The sequence below is a fragment of the Vombatus ursinus genome, unplaced genomic scaffold (assembly GCF_900497805.2).
Source record: "Vombatus ursinus unplaced genomic scaffold, bare-nosed wombat genome assembly UNPS02014810.1, whole genome shotgun sequence".
In the NCBI taxonomy this organism is placed as follows: domain Eukaryota; kingdom Metazoa; phylum Chordata; class Mammalia; order Diprotodontia; family Vombatidae; genus Vombatus; species Vombatus ursinus.
This window is the reverse complement of record NW_020954588.1, coordinates 17,453,377-17,472,232: the sequence shown is the minus strand read 5'-3', so window position 1 is coordinate 17,472,232 and position 18,856 is coordinate 17,453,377. Positions and strand designations below refer to the sequence as shown.

The following is an 18,856-nucleotide window of genomic DNA, read 5'->3' as shown; positions in this document are numbered from 1 at the left end:
CTTCCTTCTTTCTTTCCTCTGGATTTTTTAAGGACTGGGTCTCCTTATCTCACCCAGTTTAGAAATTCAGGGGCTACTCATGGACCCAACCTCACTGCTGGTAGACATGGAAGCTTTGACCTACTCTACTGAGACAGTTTACCCCTCTTAGGTGACCTGATGTCAAGGCTAGCCCACTATCCACTATACTGAGTTGACTTTCTGCTTCGGTGATAACCACTTTGTAAAAAGTTTTAAAGTCTAGAAGTGCAAAATTTTTATCAGCTGTCAACCCCCTTCCCATCCCGGGACCCCCCCCTCCCCAGGTCCCTGGAGAGTCTTGGTCATTTGTTTTCTCATGTGTTTTGTTAAGATTTTATCCAATTTTTTGAAGAAACTTTTGGAGAAATGTCTTATCTTCTCTCAGCCTATTTTCTCACCTATAAAATGAGGGAGTTGGGTATGGCTTCTGATGTCCTTTCCAGCTCTGCACTGGTTTCCTATTACCTCTAGGATCAAATATAAAATCCTCTGTTGAGCTTTTAAAACCCTTCACAGTCTGGCCCCTTTTTACTTGTGGGAGAAGTTCGCAATGACCTCCCCTTTATGAGGAATTTGCAAGAGACCAGTCAAAGGGTTGTCCTGGTCACAGGGAGGCCCAGAGTGGAAGTTAGAGACCTGAATTGCTAGTGGTCTTAGCTGACCTCTTTCTTCAGGCTCTCTTTAGCCAGGCTCTTCTTTCCCACTGTGGGAATGGAGAAAGCAGATGGGGAACGGGGAGAGCGACCTCCTCAGAAGTGTGCACCTGCCTTAGTGGCATCCAGTGTTGGCATCTTCAACAATTAAAAAAAAACACACACAGAGGCTTTTGCATTACTGTAGGTATCATTTTTATAAAGTCCAAACAAAGCGTTGTCCTACATCATGGCATATTTACAGAAAAATTGGCTTCACACTTTTTTTTTTTAAGGTATAAACTCATACATTCAATTCTGGCCAAGAAAAAAAAAAAGCCCCAAACCGAAACTTGAAACAAACCCCAAACAAATCAAATTCAGCCCAAACAATCAGACAACTTAACAGCAGAATTCCGTGCTCTGGCCCCTGTCTGATCAATCCTCTTCCCAATAACAATATATAAATAACTTCATCTTTCAACAATGAAAAAAAACATAAGAATCACCAACTGTTGCAAATGTCAGTGGTTTAGACTAGTCTTCAGGGTGAGATGGTTTCTGACTGATGGAAGGCTGAGGTCAACACCCACCCACAGATGCTTGGAGTCCTCGACTGTCCATCTGACAACCTCACGCTTTGGCATCCGTGACTCAGAAATGGCAGAAGCCTTCTTGGTCCTTCTCAGTCAGCACCTGTTCCAAACCTCAGAGCATCTTAGAACAAAGTTTAGCTACTAAAGTGACTTTTCTCTTGCTCGTGGGCAGAGTGCAAAGTGGCCGAGCCTGCTGGCCAGTGGTGGGAGAAAGCTCGTGGGTTTGGCTGTGGGGTAGCTTCCAGAGGGGCCAACTCACCTGGCATTTCATGATGCCAGTTTGCACAGTGTGTGGATTGTAATGCACTAGTTAATAATTCCCTGTTTACCGGAAAACAACACACTGCAGAAAAGATTGTCCTGGCAAAGGTGAACATAATGACATAGAACAGAGCAGCACCCAGATCCTTTATCTAATAATTACCACCCCTCCCAGCTTCCCCCCACCCCCAATCTAATATCATCATTCCGTGGAGGTCCTAGAAGACCTCCTCATTATCTGAAGGCATTCTCTGTGCCAAAGAGAAAATAATTGCCCTTATACATGGCTAGAAAGGAGGGAATGGGAAGATGAAAAGGAAGTTTTTCTTCTGAAATGTGAGCAATCTACCCTGGATATGGGCCTATGAGGCCTGGCCCTGCCCTCCCCCCACCCCGCAGCACCCCCTTCCACCTCTCTCCACATTTTCTGAAGCCTGATACATAACAGCCCTGCTGACACACAGAGTCTTCACAGCTTTTGCCCCTTCTGGTAACAAACAAAAAGTTCCCTGTCAATCTGCATTAAAAAACAAAGAAACAAAGAAACAACCCAACAAGCCATTATGGAAGGTGGAAAGCTCAGGATCGTTGAAGGAAAGACAAAGCAGGAGAGTCAAGGTCCAGAAATCTGCTGAGATAGGGAAAATGAGACTGAAAAATATGTTGGGTTTGCAGAAAAAGACTGATTTTGAAAAATGAAAATTACAGACCTGCAGTTTCGGTAATAATGGCTAAGGAGGGGCCGTGAGCGCCACCACCAGGGAGATGCATGCACTAACAAAGGGGTATTGAGATTAAGTACTAATTACAGAGAGAATTCCAGAAGAATCACACAGAACATTCAGCGACACTGGAGGGATAGAAAACATCTACAGTCATAACTATTGGACATATTTCTTTAAAGTCTTTTCAGATTGGGCCAACTATTTTCATAAAACCTGGGGATTTGAGAGAAGTGGTAGACAGCCAGGCATTCCATTTAGCTGAAAAGATCTTAGGGAAAAAGCAGGACAAGGCCTGTAGAAAAAAGGAAAGGAAGCCTCCCTCCCCCCACCCTACTCCGAGTGGTTCTGAGTCATCCCAGAAGCCAGTGAAAGAAGTGAGGATGAATGGGAAAAAAAAACAAAAAAACAACTGATCCAGGTCAGGGAGGTGGCTGTGGACTGGAGTTTGGAGCATACCCTCTTAGGAGGAGACCCAGGAGGACTCGGGGGAGGGAAGGAAGATTTTTTGGCCTTTACGTGCAGCTTTTGGCATGGGGGACTATGGGTCTTGAGAGCACCAATAATTCCCTAAGCCACATGTGGGAGGAATAGATCAAAGGGGGTGTCTGGGAGCCCTTGCAGGTACCCCCCAACTAGCCTCTCATTATTCCCTACAGCCTTTCCCTCACATGGCTATTTCCTTTCTCAATTGATTAGAGCATTCAACAGGTACTTCGATTCAACTTTAGTAAATTCTCACCTTATACCGTTCTATAGGGCAAATTTATTTGCTTATACTTGGGAAGAATTCTGCTCAGCGCCCCAGGAAGAGAGTGAACACGGATCAATGAAAGCCCACAAGACAACTGATAAACTGTCCCTGTATCTGTCTGTGTATGAGTGTTCATAAACAAATGTGACTCCATTTATAGCCTAACCCTAAAATTCGAATGCTTTACAAATTCAGGTAGCAAAACTGTCTGCTCTGAGAGACTGAATTTTGGTTAGGGTCACATCAGGGTATATACCATGGAAGGAATGAGGTGGTTGGAGTCATTGGAAGCCGGAGGGTACTGCCGCCACCACCACTATGATGACCAAAAATATATCGGAGTGGCATAGGATCATTAAAATATATCAGAGAGTTGAGCTGGATAGAAAACAGACACCAATAGTTGGGTCAAGGGCAATGTGGGGATGCCTGTGTTTGGCCCACGACAGCAGAGGAGCGATATCGGTTTGCCAAATATAGCCGGGAGATTGGAGGACCGTCTGACTTGCCATATTGGGGCATCTCCCATGGAGCTGGGTGTGCCCTCTAATTCCTTGCTGAGGGTCTGTGAGCCTAATTGGGATAAAAAAAAAAAGCAATTCCTGATCATTCTCCAAGGCAGGAAATCAGGAAATCAACAAGTCTGCCATCAGTCTCTGCTTCACTAGCTCAGGGCTGTTTTCCCCCTCCTGGGAAGGTTTCCTGTAAATTACACGTGATTTTCTACGATGATCATGAGAGCTGAAGTCTTCCTCTCCTAGACGCAGGGGCACACACTTTCCCCACTCCCTAGTACCACGAGGCTTGTTCCAGGTAGGACAGCAGATTGAGATCTATAGTCCATCTGCCCCCTCCAGACACAGGGCACAAGAATGAGGATGGGATGCCTTCCTATCGGATGAGCTTCCCCCCTCTTCATTCCCCCACTCTTCAGTAACAGGTGAGTGGGTGCAAGGGTAGACTATGCCCTGACATTGCTGGGTGGTAGTGACGAGTACAATGACTAGCGGTCAGCCTCTCCTAAGGGGAAACACTGAAAGGCCCCCAGGGTAAACCTGGTCTAGCCTCAAGTATGAGCAGGGTCATTGGCCTCATTGCTAATGGTCATCCTGGAAGAGCTTTGGTGCCAGGGTAATGAAAGGTCCAGTTGCTGTCCAAATCACCTCTCCTTTCCCCCCCGCAGTGAGCTGGAGGGCAACCAGCCTCACTGGGCAGGTGATCCCAACAGCGAGTAGTACTCTGTTCTCTCTCCCTCCGTCAACACCTGCGCCTGGCTCACCTTCCCAGAGCAGGCCCTATCCCATGCAGCCCTGTCCTCCTTCTCAGGAACACCTTTGGTGAGAAATCATAACAGAGGATGGGACATCATTGATACTTGGGGTGAGGAGAAGGGGTGTTCCCAAGGGCAATGATCAGCCCCCATTGATTTGATCCCAGAGGTTTCACCAAACAGCCAGGCCCTGGCTACCATGTCACTAGTGACAGGCCAAATTCAGGCCAATATCCTTGAATGGTTCCACTAATAACTGGGAGGCCTTTGTTGTTGTTTTGAATCCTGACCAGATGGAGTGATTCCAGTCAATCTGGGAATCTGGAGTTTCCCAGAAGTCCAGGCAGACTCAGTGTCCAGGGAAAAGGGATGGGAGTGGGGTGAGGGGAGGGGAGTAAAATGTCCAAAGTAAAACCAAAGGTAAGAGATGGATGGAGGAGGCAGCCTGAGCAGGCCAAGGGGCAGGCAGGCTCAGCTCTCAGCCTTCTGGGCAGCCGACAGTCTTTGCACAAGATTGGTCTCCTTCCTTTCTGAGTCTGTTATCCCTGGGTCATGGGAATTGGGATAAGTTTCTGCAACACAAGGACACGAAAGATCTAGTAAATGAGAGCTGTTCTTGTTACTGTTATTATTATCATAAGGACCATTATTTTTATTATTATGTGGGTGGGTGGTGGGTAAGGGAAACCTGAAAGGCTTTTCTAAAGGCCCAGAAGATTTTGCATTGGGGGTGTGGAAGGCACCAGCTAGAGGGCCACTCAGCTTCAACAATCAATCAACCAGCAAGCATTTATTAAGCACCTATGGTGTGCCAGACACTGGTGATACCAACACAGGAAATTAAGCTGTCCCTACTCTCCAGGAGCTGACATTCTCTTGGCAAGGGGAATGTATATGGAGTGATCTTCCCAGCAGGTGATAAATCCTTAGTCCTTGGAGGGATCATTTTGGGCAAAGGATAAATGTAAAGCAGCAGGAGTCCTTAGCCTGGAGTCATCTGATGCACTAAGTGATTCTCCAAAAGAGTTCAGGGGGCTCACGAATTTGGATGGGAAATAAAAACCAATTTATTTTAATATGATGGGTTTCCTTTGGAAATCTATGTATTTTGCTTTATACCTACAAAACCATTACTCTGAGAAGGGGTCTGCAGGCCTCACTAGACTTACAAAGAGGTCTGTAACACACACACACACACACACACACACACACACACACACGCACACAGGTTAAGAGCTCCCAGTATAAAGGATCCTCCATTACTGAATGGCATTTGGAGAGTTCGACCATCAAAGCTGCTGGCTGGGAAGGCTCAGTGTTTCCTCACTGCTGGGTGACAGGTGGACCCTCAGGTGGGAGGGTGAATATGGGAGGGACTCATCTCTGCAGGTTGTGTGGCATATAACCTCCAGCCAGTCCTTTGACTTCCAGCGATACTGGTTCCCTTGCCCGTGAACACGAGCATGAACAAGGGAATAAGCAGTTAAAATAGTACCTACTATGTGCCAGGCACTGTGCTAAACATTTTTTTTTACACATACCATCTCAGACACTCCGTCTCTCAGCTCAGGGCATTTCCCCTGTCTGTCCCCATGTGCTGTCCCTCTTCATTGCCACCTCGTGGCTTCCTAGAAGTCCTAACTCAAATTCCATCCTCTACAGGAAGCCTTTCCCAATGTCTCTGAATTCTAGTGCCTCACATCTCGTAATTTTTCCTACTTATCCTGTCTATAGCTCGCTTGCACTCATTCGTTGTCTTTTCCATTAGACTGTGAGTTCCCTGAGGGCAGGCGCTGTCTCTTGCCTCTATTTGTATCCCGAGGGCTTAGGCCAGTTCCTGGCACTTAATAAATGCTCCTTGACTAGGTGACTGGCCTTTCCGAGTGTCTACAAGCCAATTACCATACATTTATACCTGAATACATACTTACATGTTGTTTCCCTTGCTAGAATATAAACTCCTTGAAAGCAGGGACTTGTTTCACTCTTGCTTGTAATACAAAATGCCCAACACCACAGTAAAGCTGACCTTGGAAGATCCAGATTCAAATCCTGCTTCTAACATATCCTGGATTATGATCCCAGGCAAGTCATTGAACCTGAGTCCTCCAGTCAATTACTTCAGACCGTATGTGGCTAAAAGGTATGGCTCTGCAGTGGAGGAGGGAATTTCCTCATCTGGGAGTTCCCATGAAGCAAGAAAACGACAGGTTCCATTCCCAACCCCAGAACACAGAACACAGTAGGTGCTTAATAAATGTTTGTCAATTGATCTGTCAAACAAGGGGGTTAGATTAGATAATTACTGAGGCCCTTTTTAGTTCTAACTAAAACTAATTGAATTCTAGGATTCAACATAAAGACAGGACTAAATCTCCAATCTGTTTGCATTAGCTTAAAGAAATACTGCTTGACCCTGAAGTCAGGAGGACCTGAGTTCAAATCCAGCCTCAGACCAAACACTTGACACTTACTAGCTGTGTGACCCTGGGCAAGTCGCTTAACCCCAATTGCCTAAATAAATAAATTCTTAAAAAAAAAAAAGAAAAGAAAAAAAAGAAATACTGCTTGAAGTCAGGCAGTGGATTCAATCTGGTCATGTGGTATGTTCAAATTCAAGAAATATGTGTTAAGCACCTATTATATACAAGGCTTTGGGGATACAGGTTTTTTTTATGGTACTCTTTCCCTTCTTGAGTTTGTGTTTAACTGAAAAGTTCCTTCTGTCTTCTATTCTCCATGAAATGTGGTAGAACCATGGCAGCATTGATCTACAAATGAGCTCAAACTTCACAGCTTAAAGAGTGTGTGTGTGTTTGTGTGTATAACTATAACTATACAGATGTGCATATATATGTGTGTGTGCATGTAATTATAACCATATATGTATATATGTGTATATGTGTAGTTATAACCATATGTGCAAATGTGCATGTAATTATAACCATATATGTATATGTGTGCATGCACACATGTGTAATTATAACCATCAATATGTATATGTATGTGTGCATGTGTGTATGTGTATATAGGCTGAGAGACAGTGAGGGACAGCGGACAGAAAAATGGTCCAGGAGTAGGACCTGGGTTGGAATCCTGCCCAGGACACTTTCCAGCTCTGTGACCTTGGACGAGTCACTTAACTTGAGGCTCCCCTTCCTCATCTGTAAAATGATGGCGTTGGGCTAGATGAGCTCCGTGCTTCTCTTCAGATCTAGATCCAGGATCCCACCATCTCTCCATGAGGTCAGAGACTATCTCACTGTCTCTGTGTTCCTAAGACGCGGCATACAGTAGGCCCTTAAATACTTCAGCGACTGTAACATTTGACTTTCATCCCATGGTGACTGTGTTCCCAGGCCAGAACATCCTTCCCTGGTGACCACTCCTCTATACATATTGTCACCGCTTATTTAACACATAGTACGAGCTTGAGAATACTTTTTCATTCATTCATTCAAAATAATAATAGCGGGCTTTAAGCTGATGCTTTAAGGGTTCCAAAGAATCTCATTATGTACATTATACATATTGTCTCATCTGATCCCCTGAAAATCACCCTATGAGGTAGATAATCCAGATATTATCCAGCGGCATCTAGATGGCACAGTGGATAGAGCAATGGGCCCAGATTCTGGAAGACCTGAGTTCATATCTAGCCTCAGACTAGCTGTGTGACCCTGGAAAAGTCACTTAATGTCTGTTTGCCTCAGTTTACTCAACTGTAAAATGGGGTTGTTGTGAAGACCAAATGACATCAATAGTTGCAAAGTGCTTAACAGTGCCTAGCACATAGTAGGTGCTTAATAAGTGCTTATTTCCTTCCTTATTATCTCCATTTTACATTTGGCAAAATGCAGGCTCAGATAGGTTAAATTGGTTTGCCCAAGGTCGTATAGCTAGTAAGTGTGGGAGATGGAATTCAAACTTGGGTCTCTCCTGAGGCATGTTGACCACCTTACGGACTGCATCCTGCTTCCTGCCTGGTACTTACCTATGTTATTATTTTTATGAATCTGGTCACCATCTACAACTGCAGGATGAAGAAGACTGGAGGGTACCCAGTCACTTTTCTCGGAAAGCAATTTCTTTACTAACCTGAAATGCCAAAAAGAAATTAGGGAATCAGAGAATTAAAAAAAAATATGCTCGCCTTCTTCCTCCTTCTTATCACCTTTCATGTCTCCATACTCACCATTGTCCATTTTCTCCCTCCTGTACAAACTGCACCAAGTCACCATCCTCCAGGGTGAGAGAATCTGGGGAGCAGGTTTCATAACTGCCCTCTACTCGGAAAAGGCCGGACACCTGGAAGGAAAGGAACAGCTCACCTCAGAGAGCAGTTACTCAACCCAAAACAGGACACCTGAGTGGCTCAGAGGAGGGTGTGAATGGAAGGCCACTTAATGAGGAAGAGGAACAAGACAGTAACGAGAAAAGGGAAGAATCTCATCGTTCTGTGGGAAACCACAGCTTGGGCCCTGGGTCTGTGGGAGTGAACACAAGCCCTTGGACCTCCAATAAGGGGGAAAAGTGGATTTCTTTCCTCTCTCCCTCCACAACAACATCTCTCAGTGGCTTCACATGCATGGCAGCAATAATATGCCTGGGTGAGCTTGAGAGAGGACCTCACCATCCCTTCTGTTGTGTTTCTCTTGAGCTCCGGTCACTGATCATCAATTGTGAGAAAGGGATGTTTCCAGCCTTGATGGTAGCCTCTCGACTTTGTGATAGGAAAGAATTTCCACAAGGACTTCTCAGAGGAGAATGTGATCACTTCCAGGAGGAAGTTGATGTTGAAAGGATTGATAAAGCTCATTGAGATGTCTATTCAGCAAGTCCTCCAAAGTTGTCTGTCCCTCCTGATGGGAGGGGGAGGGGAGGCAGCTATGATAGGGTGATGACTTTTTATTTCATGCTCTAAGGATTTGTTAATGCACATTTTTGAGTCTTTTGTGTTTTGAACATTCCTTTTGGTAGTGAATAAATAAATAGCAATCTTCTCCATGCCTGAAAACTACTTTGTACACCGAGTATCCTTCCTAGAAGGGATCCTATTAATCCCTTTCAGGAAAGACCCTAGACACGAGCCACATCTACCACATGAGTAGTAGAGATGTTTCCCCAAACTCCAGGGTGGGATCAATGAGCTTTGGAATGAGAGGAAAGTTCAGCTCTCTCTCTTGAGGGGCCAGGCTCCCCAAGGCTGAATCTGGTCTTCCTGAACTCAGAGCTGGGGCTCTTCATTGGAGAGAAGAGCCAGCGACATGGATTGTTTCTTCTATTCATTCAGAACCTGATTTATAGGACAGGGGAAACTCTGGATATGGAGGTATAAAACTCTTCCTCAAGCCTGTGACAAATAACAAGGAATGGAATGATAGAAAAAATGTTGAATTTAGAGTCAGAGGAGCTGGGTTCAAATCGTGGCTTTGCTAATTATTACCCATGTGACCCTGGGCAAGTTAATCCACTACTGGGGCCAGTTTCCTTGTCTATAAAAAGAGACGGGTCAAACTAAATGTACAGTAGGGTCCCTGCTACCCATAAGCCTTTGATCCTATCACTCTGTGTTGGTTGTCCTTCAATACGCTGCCTCCCTTCCCCCCCCCCCAAAAAAAGAATTTCTAAGATGCCAATATAGAAAACATTCTGGTCAAGCAAGTGGAAGAAAATCATTATTTTATTTTTGGCAGAAGAGGGAGTGAAGGAGGAGGGTCGAAGCTGGGTGAGGGGAGCAGGCGGGGTTCCACGTTGGTCATGTAGGGGTACCCTGTCACTGAGTGATAAAAAGTGATAAAAAGCACCATACATGAACCTTCAAGAAATCTTGGGAGGTCAAAATCCAGAGTTGCAATATGGGGGGAAGGAGGGTTATTTCTGAAACGACTCTGGACTCAAGAAAAAAGTTTTCACTGTCTTTTTTTTTTTTTTTTAATAGACCAAGCTCTCTTAGGTCATTTGAAATAGAACTCAAATTAAAAAAAAAAGATTTAAATGGCACATTCAATCTTGCAGGTGCTCCCTTCTTACCTATCACAAAATATACCTGTAAAAACAACACATGTTCCAACATTCAGCCCTGTGTAAGTGACTAGATTCTGAACATGCTGAGGGAAAGGTCTGTATACTCATGCATCCAGTCTCTCTGTATGATGTAGTGGAAAGAAAGAAAGAGAACAAAAATCTTACATTATGGATTTGGATTTGGGGGAACTCGAGTTCATATTATGTTTTTGCTACTTATTAGCACTTATTATGTGCCCTTGGTATATTGTGCCCTTGTCTCTATGGGCATCAGTTTCCCCATCTGTACAAAGGAGGAGTTGAACTAGACCAGGGGCGGGGAACCTGCGGCCTCAAGGTCACACGTGGCCTTCTAGGTCCTTGGGTGCAGCCTTCTGACCGAGTCCAAGTTTTACAGAACAAATCCTTTTATTAAAGGGATTTGTTCTGTGAGGTTTGGATTCAGCCAAAGGGCCCCACTGGAGGACCTAGAGGGCAACGGGTGCTCTGGAGGCTGCAGGTCCTCCACCCCTGGACTGGACAGTCCCCAGCTCCTTTCCTGCTCAGATTCTCTCCAATTTATTCTCCACCATCCCACAAATGGATATTCTTAAAATGTTGGTCTGCTCACACCCCTCTCAGGCTCATGGGGCAGCTCCTACGGCCACCTCTTGCTCCTAGGATACCATGTTAACTGCTCTGCGTAAGCCCTTCAGAATCAGCCTTCCCGTGCAGGCTTACCACGTGCTATTCTACCCCCAAGCCTATGATCCCAGAACCCTGCCCACGTCGCTGGAAAGGTAGGAAAGGGCCAGGTGGCGAATGACTTGGAAGCTACAAAGAGGATCTCATGTGTGATTCTGGAGGTAATAAGAAGCCCTGGAGTTTACCAAGCAGGGAGGTAACATGGTTAAAGCTGTGCTTTTGGAAAATCACATTTGTAGCTGAATGGAGGATGGATTGGAGTGGGGAGGAACGTGAGGCAGAGGAGCAAGCGGTAGGCCAATGCTATAGTTTATGTACGTGGAGGGGGTGCAGCTGAAGGGGACAGAGAACAGACGTCCAAAAGGGGGACCTTCTGCTGAACGTCCTGTTCAACCTCTCCCTTCTGGACATTCTATGCTCTGGGTGTTGGGGAAGGCTGATGGCGTTACTCCTCCATCATACAGCTGGGGTGGAGGACTCAGAGCAGTAGGGTCACTTGCCAGAGCACACAGAGTTATCCCCACAGAGGAGCTAGGCTCAGATGTCCTGACACCCCGAGTAAAGCGCTGCCTTCCTGTGCTGCCTCACCCCTATGGCATTCTGGAGGCTAAGAGTAAGTTTGGTAGGGGCAATGATAAGACCACCGCCGTTGGGCGCTGATGAATCGAGGGGTGTGGGGCTACTCTAGCTTTACTACCTGGTTGGCCTTGGGCAAGCCAATCCCTTCTCTGCATCTCAGTTTCCCAATGGGTGAAATGAGGAACAGAGATTCCTTTAGCTCCAAGAGTGTGTGACCCTACAAACGTGAAGTTATGTACGACTCAAAAAGGAGTCTTTGAGGGACTGGGCTAGGATGGCATTTGTTCATTCATCAGGCTGGTCAAAGTCTTGGGATGCCAACTGCACCAGGCAAGGCAGTTTCTAATGGTGGCTGGGCCCTGCTTTCTTGGCCCCTCAAAAAGTCAGGGTCTGAGCTGGCTTGCAATCCACTAGGTAGACATCAGTCTTCTAGAGTTCTCTGATCCTGATAATACCTTCATCAGTAGTCAGTAAAGCACCAAGACTAGTAATAGGGACCGACTTTCCTAGAGCCCTTGAAGGCTTACAAAGCTCTTAGGAGCCGTTATCTCACAGGAACCTCACAATAGGGCCAGGACATATCCTTGCAGCCTTCCCCAAAAATTTAACAAGTGAGCAAACTAAGGCTTAAAGAGGTGAACTGACTTGCCCAGGGTCACACAGCTAGTAAGTATCAGAGGTAGGATTTGAACCCAGGTCTTCCTGACTCCAAGGCCAGCACCACAGTCATTGCCAAGAGATCATAGTCTTCCACCCAATTTTGTCCGGTTCCCGAGACAGGGTGGACGAACAGGGCCTGTCAAACTCTTGTTTAAGTGCCTTCGACTTAGCACAAGGGAAGAGAGACGGACAGTCACAGATATACACAGAGGAGACAAGCAAAAGAAGAGGGAAGGAAGGAAGGAAGGAAGGAAGCAAGGAAGGTGAGAGAAAGAGGGAGGGGGAAGAAGGAAGGGAAGACAGGAGGGAGGAAAGAAGGGAGTGAGAGAAGAAGGGAGGGAGGAGAGCAAGATGGAAAGAATGGAGGGAAGGAGGGAGGGGGGAAGGAAATAATGAATGGAGAGAGAGAGGGAGGTATGAAGAAGGGAAATAAAGAAGGAAGTATGGAAGGAAGGAACAGAGGGAGGAAGAAGGAAGGAAGAGAAGGAAAGAGGAAGGGAGGGAGGATAGATAATGAAGAATATAAGAAAAAGAAAGAAGGAGAACAAAATATTACATTATGGGTGCTGATGTCTTCTTCCATGTCTGAAGAGTTGGAGAGTTCATCTGTACTGGAGGGAATGACTTCAAAATCCTCAAAAGTATCCAGAGAAGGAAGCTGCCTGCTGGGCCAGCCTTGGCAAAAGAAAGAAAAGTGAAGAATGAAGTCAGAGAGCTTGCGGTGGGGTCACCTAGCAGAGGCCCTGCCAATGGCAGGCTGGCCGCCAGTTAATTCTGCTCCCTAGGAGCCAATTTCTGTCACCATCTGAAGTATCAAAAAGAAGTTGGACCAAATCATAACTAGCCCGTGCATTCTTTGATCTCTTTCTCTGTCTGTCTGTCTGTCTGTCTGTCTGTCTCTTTTTCTGTTTTCTCTCTCTGGCTCTGTCTTTCTGTCTCTGTCTCTCCTCCCAGAAATGAGAGGTGGAACAGATCACTATACTGCGGGCTATGAGGGGTGAGAAGGTTTCAGCCATGGAATGGGGCTTGACGTGGGTTTTAAAGTTTGAGGACAGCTCTGGTGAGCAGATAAGGAGAAAGGAGGAACACACCACCTCCTCCTCTCTCTCCGAGTCTCTGTCTTACAGGGAGGCATTCTCCTCGACCTCTCCGCAGCCTCTGACACTGCTGATCACTCTCTCCTCCTTGATGCCCTTTTCTCTCTAGGTTTTCCGAACACGGAACTCTCCTGCTTGTCTTCCTACTCTATCTGACTGTTCCTCCTCTGTTTCCTTTGCTAGATCTCTTCCAGACCATGTGCTCCAAGTGTCTCAAGGTGCTGTCCTGGGCCCTCTTCTCTTCTCCCTCTATATTACTACATTTGGTAATTTCATCAGCTCCCATGGATTTAATTACAATCTCTATGCTGACAGTTCTAAAATCTACCTATCCTGCCCCAAACTCTCTTTTGTGGTTGTTGTTGTCGAGTTGTGTCCGACTCTTTGTGACCCCATCTGGAGTGGTTTGCCATTTCTTTCTCCGGCTCATTTTACAGATGAGGAAATTGAGGCAAACAAGGTTAAGTGACTTGCCCAGGGTCACCCAGCTACTAAGTGTCTGAGGCCAGATTTGAACTCAAGAAGATGAGTGTTCCTGACTTCAGGCACAGCTCTCTATGTACTATGGAGCTCTACTGTACTTTAATAAATGTTTATTGATTGACTGAGAAAAGGATGGATGCTGAGGTGTCGAGGAAGAAGAATCAATAAGACTGGACAACTGGGGGCAGCTAGGTGGTACAGTGAATAGAGCACCGGCCCTGGAGTCAGCAGGACCTGAGTTCAAATCCAGCCTCAGACCAAACACTTGACACTTACTAGCTGTGTGACCCTGGGCAAGTCATCTAACCCCAATTGCCTGAAAAAAAAAATAAGACTGGACAATTGATCGAATATGGGGGGTAAGAATGAAGACCCTTTGTTTTCACCTGAGTGATGGTGCCCTTGATGGACACAGAGAAATTAGGAGGAGGAAAGATAAGGAGTTTGTTTTTGTATTCATTGAGCTCGAGGAGTCTTTGGGGCAGCCAGCTGACAAACGTATAGCAGGCAAGTGGTAATGTAGGGATAGATCAATGGGAGAGGGATGAGGGATGGGTATGGGGATCTGGGTGGCATCTGCACAGACATGGTGGTTGGGTCCATTATGAGCTCACTGAGAGAAAGAGGATAAAGAGGCGGAGAGGAGACAGGACCTCTTACCTGTCTGGGAGGCAGATCTGGGTACCGTTCTTGTGGTGGGCCTGCCACTGCATTTGCCCTGGGCCAGGATGGAATTCTCAAAAGCATCTGAGACAGGAAGTAGACTTTGTTTGTAATGGAAATCCTTCAGGAAAAAAAGAAAGAAAGAAAAGAAAAAGAAACAAACCCCCAGAAAACCAAATACAAATTCACAAACCCCTGTGAAATAATCAACTTTGCCACACCAACTTTTAAAATTGAGTTGACTTCCTGGAAAGGTGCTTGTGGGAAGGAGTAGGATCCCTCCCAACCTCCAGACACATGCTAAAAAACAAAACGAAACAAAACAAAACAAAAAAACAACATGCCAGGCCTTCGGAGCTCTGAGGCATTCACAAACACAAACATCTGGGTGGAGAAACAAGGGAAGGTGTTAGGTGGTAAACGCTGACCTCAAAACACACAACAATGACAAATGAAGCAGTGTTCTCTGTCTTTCTCTCTCCTTGACCTACCTTCACTCTAGACAAAGCCACATACACTTTACAAGGTTCAGGTATTTTGGATTGAGATACTAACAATCTGGGGTGCTGGAGGTTACCAATACCAAACCAGTGAACTCAAATTTGACCAATTAGGAAAAGTTTTATAAGTAGATCGAGGTCTGGGGTGGGGTGGTGGGGAGAGAAATCACAGCAAAAACGGTTACTCTGCTTTACGTTTGGCCCTTCCCACTTCTGTCAGCTAGATGGCCCAATGGGACCATTTTAAGTCAACAGATCAGCATGAATGCTTCTTTCTTTGTCTACCCTGTGCATCAGCTTCAATCAGGGAAGCTAGGTTTTTATCCCATTAGACTTTGAGCTCCCTGAGAGCAGGGTCTTTACTTTTTGTTTCGTTTTAACTTTCTTTGTCTCTCCAGCATTTAGCACAGTGCCCAACAATATAGAAGATGCTTAAATGCTAGCTGTTTCACTCAGTTTCAATACACAGTTATACTTTGGACACAAGTATTAAACAAGAGGTAGAAGAATGATAAGTTACCAAGCTCCTCACCTAGGCTTGAAAGAACCCCATAAACATCATTAAGCAGATGGTCCAGTGGGCACTCTCCCTCACCCACATGGTATAAGGGATCTCTGCCACTCTGGTGGGAGGGATGGGGGTTTGGTGAAAGGAGACAAATGGAGGCCGGGAAGACTCTTTGTACATGGGAGTTTAAGGAGGATAGTGGGCATTGAATGCTTCTTGAACACGGTTCCTAAGTTGCGATGATTTGGAGGAATTAGTACCATCCATCCAGCCTCTGCCGCCTACCAACCTTGCCTGCACCCCAGCCAACTCCCTATTAAAGAATGTGATGGCATTGATCTACAATCTATGGTCTTATTTGAAGTGAGAACAACTTCCAGTTCATGAGAATGCCAGGTGGGCAGACCCTGAGGTTGACCAGTTCATTGGAAAGTTTCCCTCTGCACACAAGTGAATGAAAGAAAAACATCAGAAATCCAGAACAAAACATGTGGCCCCTTCTTCCTCCCTCCCCACCACCCGCCCGCAGCAGGTATGATCATTTGGAAACAGACAGGACTGGAGACACCCAGATGTCTATCACCCAGCCCGGAGCTTGCCATGGCCGGCTGACAAGGAGAGAAGGGACATGCACAACCTCAGTTGATCCTCGGGGCACAGGCAAGGGTGGGGAGGCTTCATGCAGTATATCATGCATGTACCTTCAAACCCAAGTGGTGTTGGGTCACTCTTTATTTCATGTCTCTTGACTTTAACTGCAGGACCTAGAGGACCTGTAGGAAGTTTAAGGATGCAGAAGAATTTCAGTACAAGAGGGTGCCTATGTATATTATCCTGTTTTCCTGGTCAGACAGAAGGGAGAGGCATCCTAAGGTTCTGAGTCCCCACAGCGCCCCTGGGATGGAGGTGGAGGCCAAGCATTCCGCCAAGCTCGAGCCAGGATCACAGACCACATCTCCTGACTTTGTGATTCTCCTTCTGTCTTTCGGACTGCTCCTTCTCCATTTCCTGCTCCCTAATCACGGGACCTCTCCTCTTCACATTAACTTCCTATCCAATTCAGTCAAGCTGACCTACTGACTTGGCATCCCATGCCCACCTGCACACCATGAGGTGGTCCTTCCCTCCTGCTCAGAATACCCCCTCCTCTCCTCTACCAGCAGGTCATTTCTAACCACTACACATTCTTTCAGCCCCAGGAAGAGCCTCTTACTGGACCAGAAACCTCAAACTTACATAGAGGGTCTGGCTGCTGGTTGGCTATTTCCTCATTTCGAACATGATCCACTTTCAATCATGTTTATCTGGGCCTTTTTCAGTCTCCCATGCCTGAAACTCTTCCCTTCCTTGCTTCTCCTTCATGGCTTTCTTGGCTTCCTCAGAGAGAAGCCTTATTCTTAGTGCCTTCCTTCCGAGATTATCTCCAAACTTATCCTGAATGTATCTTATTTTGTACATAGCTATTTGTATGCTGTCTCTCCCATTTGACTGTGAGCTCCTTGAGGGCAGGGACTATCTCTGAATCCCCAGGGTTTAGCATAGTGCCAGGCACATGCTGTTGCTAAGTCATTTCAGTCGTGCCCAACTCTTCGTGACCTCATTTAGGGTTTTCTTGCCAAAGATACTGGAGTAGTTTGCCATTTCCTTCTCTAGATCATTTTACAGAGGAGGAAACTGAGGCAATCAGGATTAGGAGATTTGCCCTGGGTCACCTAGCTAGTAAGAGTCTGAGGTTGAATTTGAACTCAGGTCCTCCTGATTCCAGGTCCACCTGGCACATCGTAGGTGCTGGATAAATGCCTGTTGACTTACTTATCCGTCTGAGGGGTCAGGTACATGTACAAAGCTGGCAAGAGGACTCAGGACTAGGGAGGAAGTACATTGGGGAGGCTAGTAAATTAGATGCTTGTTAAGTCAAGGATGTTTGTGATTTCATTCCCATCTCAAAGCCTCTCAGTGTGGAGCCCCGAGGACGTGACAGAGACATTTGCAAGTTAACTGACTCCCTGGAGACAAAGGGAAGTGAAAGGAGACATCACTAGCCTGATTTTACAGATTGGCCTGGCAAAAATCTCACCCCTGCCATCATCAAGGATGGAGCAGAGTTGGGGCTGCAGCTTACATGTCCTGATCGTCAGGCCAGTGTCCTCAGAATGTCGGACTGGGAGGAGGAGGGGATCTTTGTTCCTGGACTGGAGGGGACCACAGAGGCCAGTGTAATCCAACCCCTTGATTTTACAGAGGAAGAAACTGAGGTCCATGATGGTGAAGGGGCTTGTCCAAAGTCACACGCGGAGGATCTTAGATTTAGACCAGATTTAGTCTAACTCCCATCCTTTTACAGATGAGGAAACTGAGGCCCACAGAGGGGAACAACTTGACCAAGGTCACTTGGGCTTTAAGAGGGCAGAGCCAGTATTAGAACCTGGATCCTCTGACTTCAGTGCCCCAGCATTCTCTCAAATCACGTTCTCTCTGTACTTGCTGAGACCCTTTATTCAGAGATGTCGGGGTGGGGGTGGGGGTTGAGGGCTTGGCAATCTATTGTTGGCTAGAGCTGCAGGTGAGCTTCCTATTAATGCTGAAAACCCCATCTGGTGCAGGGGTGGGGCGCAGGGTTCCTTAGGTGTGGCCTTTTATTGAGTCCAAGTTTTACAGAACAAATCCTTTTATTAAAAGGATTTGTTCTGTGAAGTTTGGATTCAGTCAAAGGGCAGCACTTGAGGACCTAGAGGGTCACACGTGGCCTCGAGACTACAGATTCCCCACCCCGATGGTGGAATCAGCCTAACCCCTCTGAAGGGTTTCTAAGAAAACGAGTAGCCCCTCATTCATCCCTCTCTAGGTCGGACCTCTCAGAGATTGCCACTGAGTTTCTACCCATGAGTCTCTCTAACGACTCCCCTTCCCCTCCCACCTTTTCAGGTCCCCTTTGGAATGTGAGCTCCTCAGGGCAGGAAATGTCTTATTTGCTGTATCCCTAAAGCTTAGCACAGCGCCTGAACATAAGTATTCAATAAATGCTCTATCTCTCATCTCTCTATATCTGAGCATAATGTCCAATACAGAGTAATGCTCAATAAATATTCTTTCTACCTATATCATCTGTCTAGATAGCTATCATTTATCTACAATCAGTCTGGATCTATTTACGTATCTATCAGCTTTTTCTATCAGTCAACAAGCAATTATCAGTCATCTATCTCTCTTCTATCATTTATCACCTATCTAGCTAGTAATTGCCTTTCTCTTTCTATCCATTTGTCATTTATCTATGTATCTATTTATGTATCTATCTATATCTATCCATTCGCCTATATATGCAACTATCTCTCCATCCATCCATCCATCTATCCATCCATCCATCCATCCATCCATCCATCCATCCATCCATCCATC

General features: G+C 46.0%; 1 protein-coding gene across 1 annotated transcript in view; it reads right to left on the bottom strand.

Annotated features, from left to right (window-relative positions):
• Positions 1 to 1,935: 1,935 nt before the first annotated feature.
• Positions 1,936 to 18,856, bottom strand: part of MCF2L2 (MCF.2 cell line derived transforming sequence-like 2) — a 359,025-nt gene continuing 342,104 nt past the window's right edge. Inside the window, exons 28-33 of the mRNA XM_027875876.1 lie at positions 16,159 to 16,230; positions 14,447 to 14,533; positions 12,763 to 12,881; positions 8,452 to 8,564; positions 8,251 to 8,354; positions 1,936 to 4,828 (exon numbers count right to left, since the gene is read on the bottom strand). Of these exons, the coding sequence (XP_027731677.1) occupies positions 4,728 to 4,828; positions 8,251 to 8,354; positions 8,452 to 8,564; positions 12,763 to 12,881; positions 14,447 to 14,533; positions 16,159 to 16,230 (596 nt within the window). The 3' untranslated portion in view covers positions 1,936 to 4,727. The remainder of the gene's footprint in view (positions 4,829 to 8,250; positions 8,355 to 8,451; positions 8,565 to 12,762; positions 12,882 to 14,446; positions 14,534 to 16,158; positions 16,231 to 18,856) is intronic.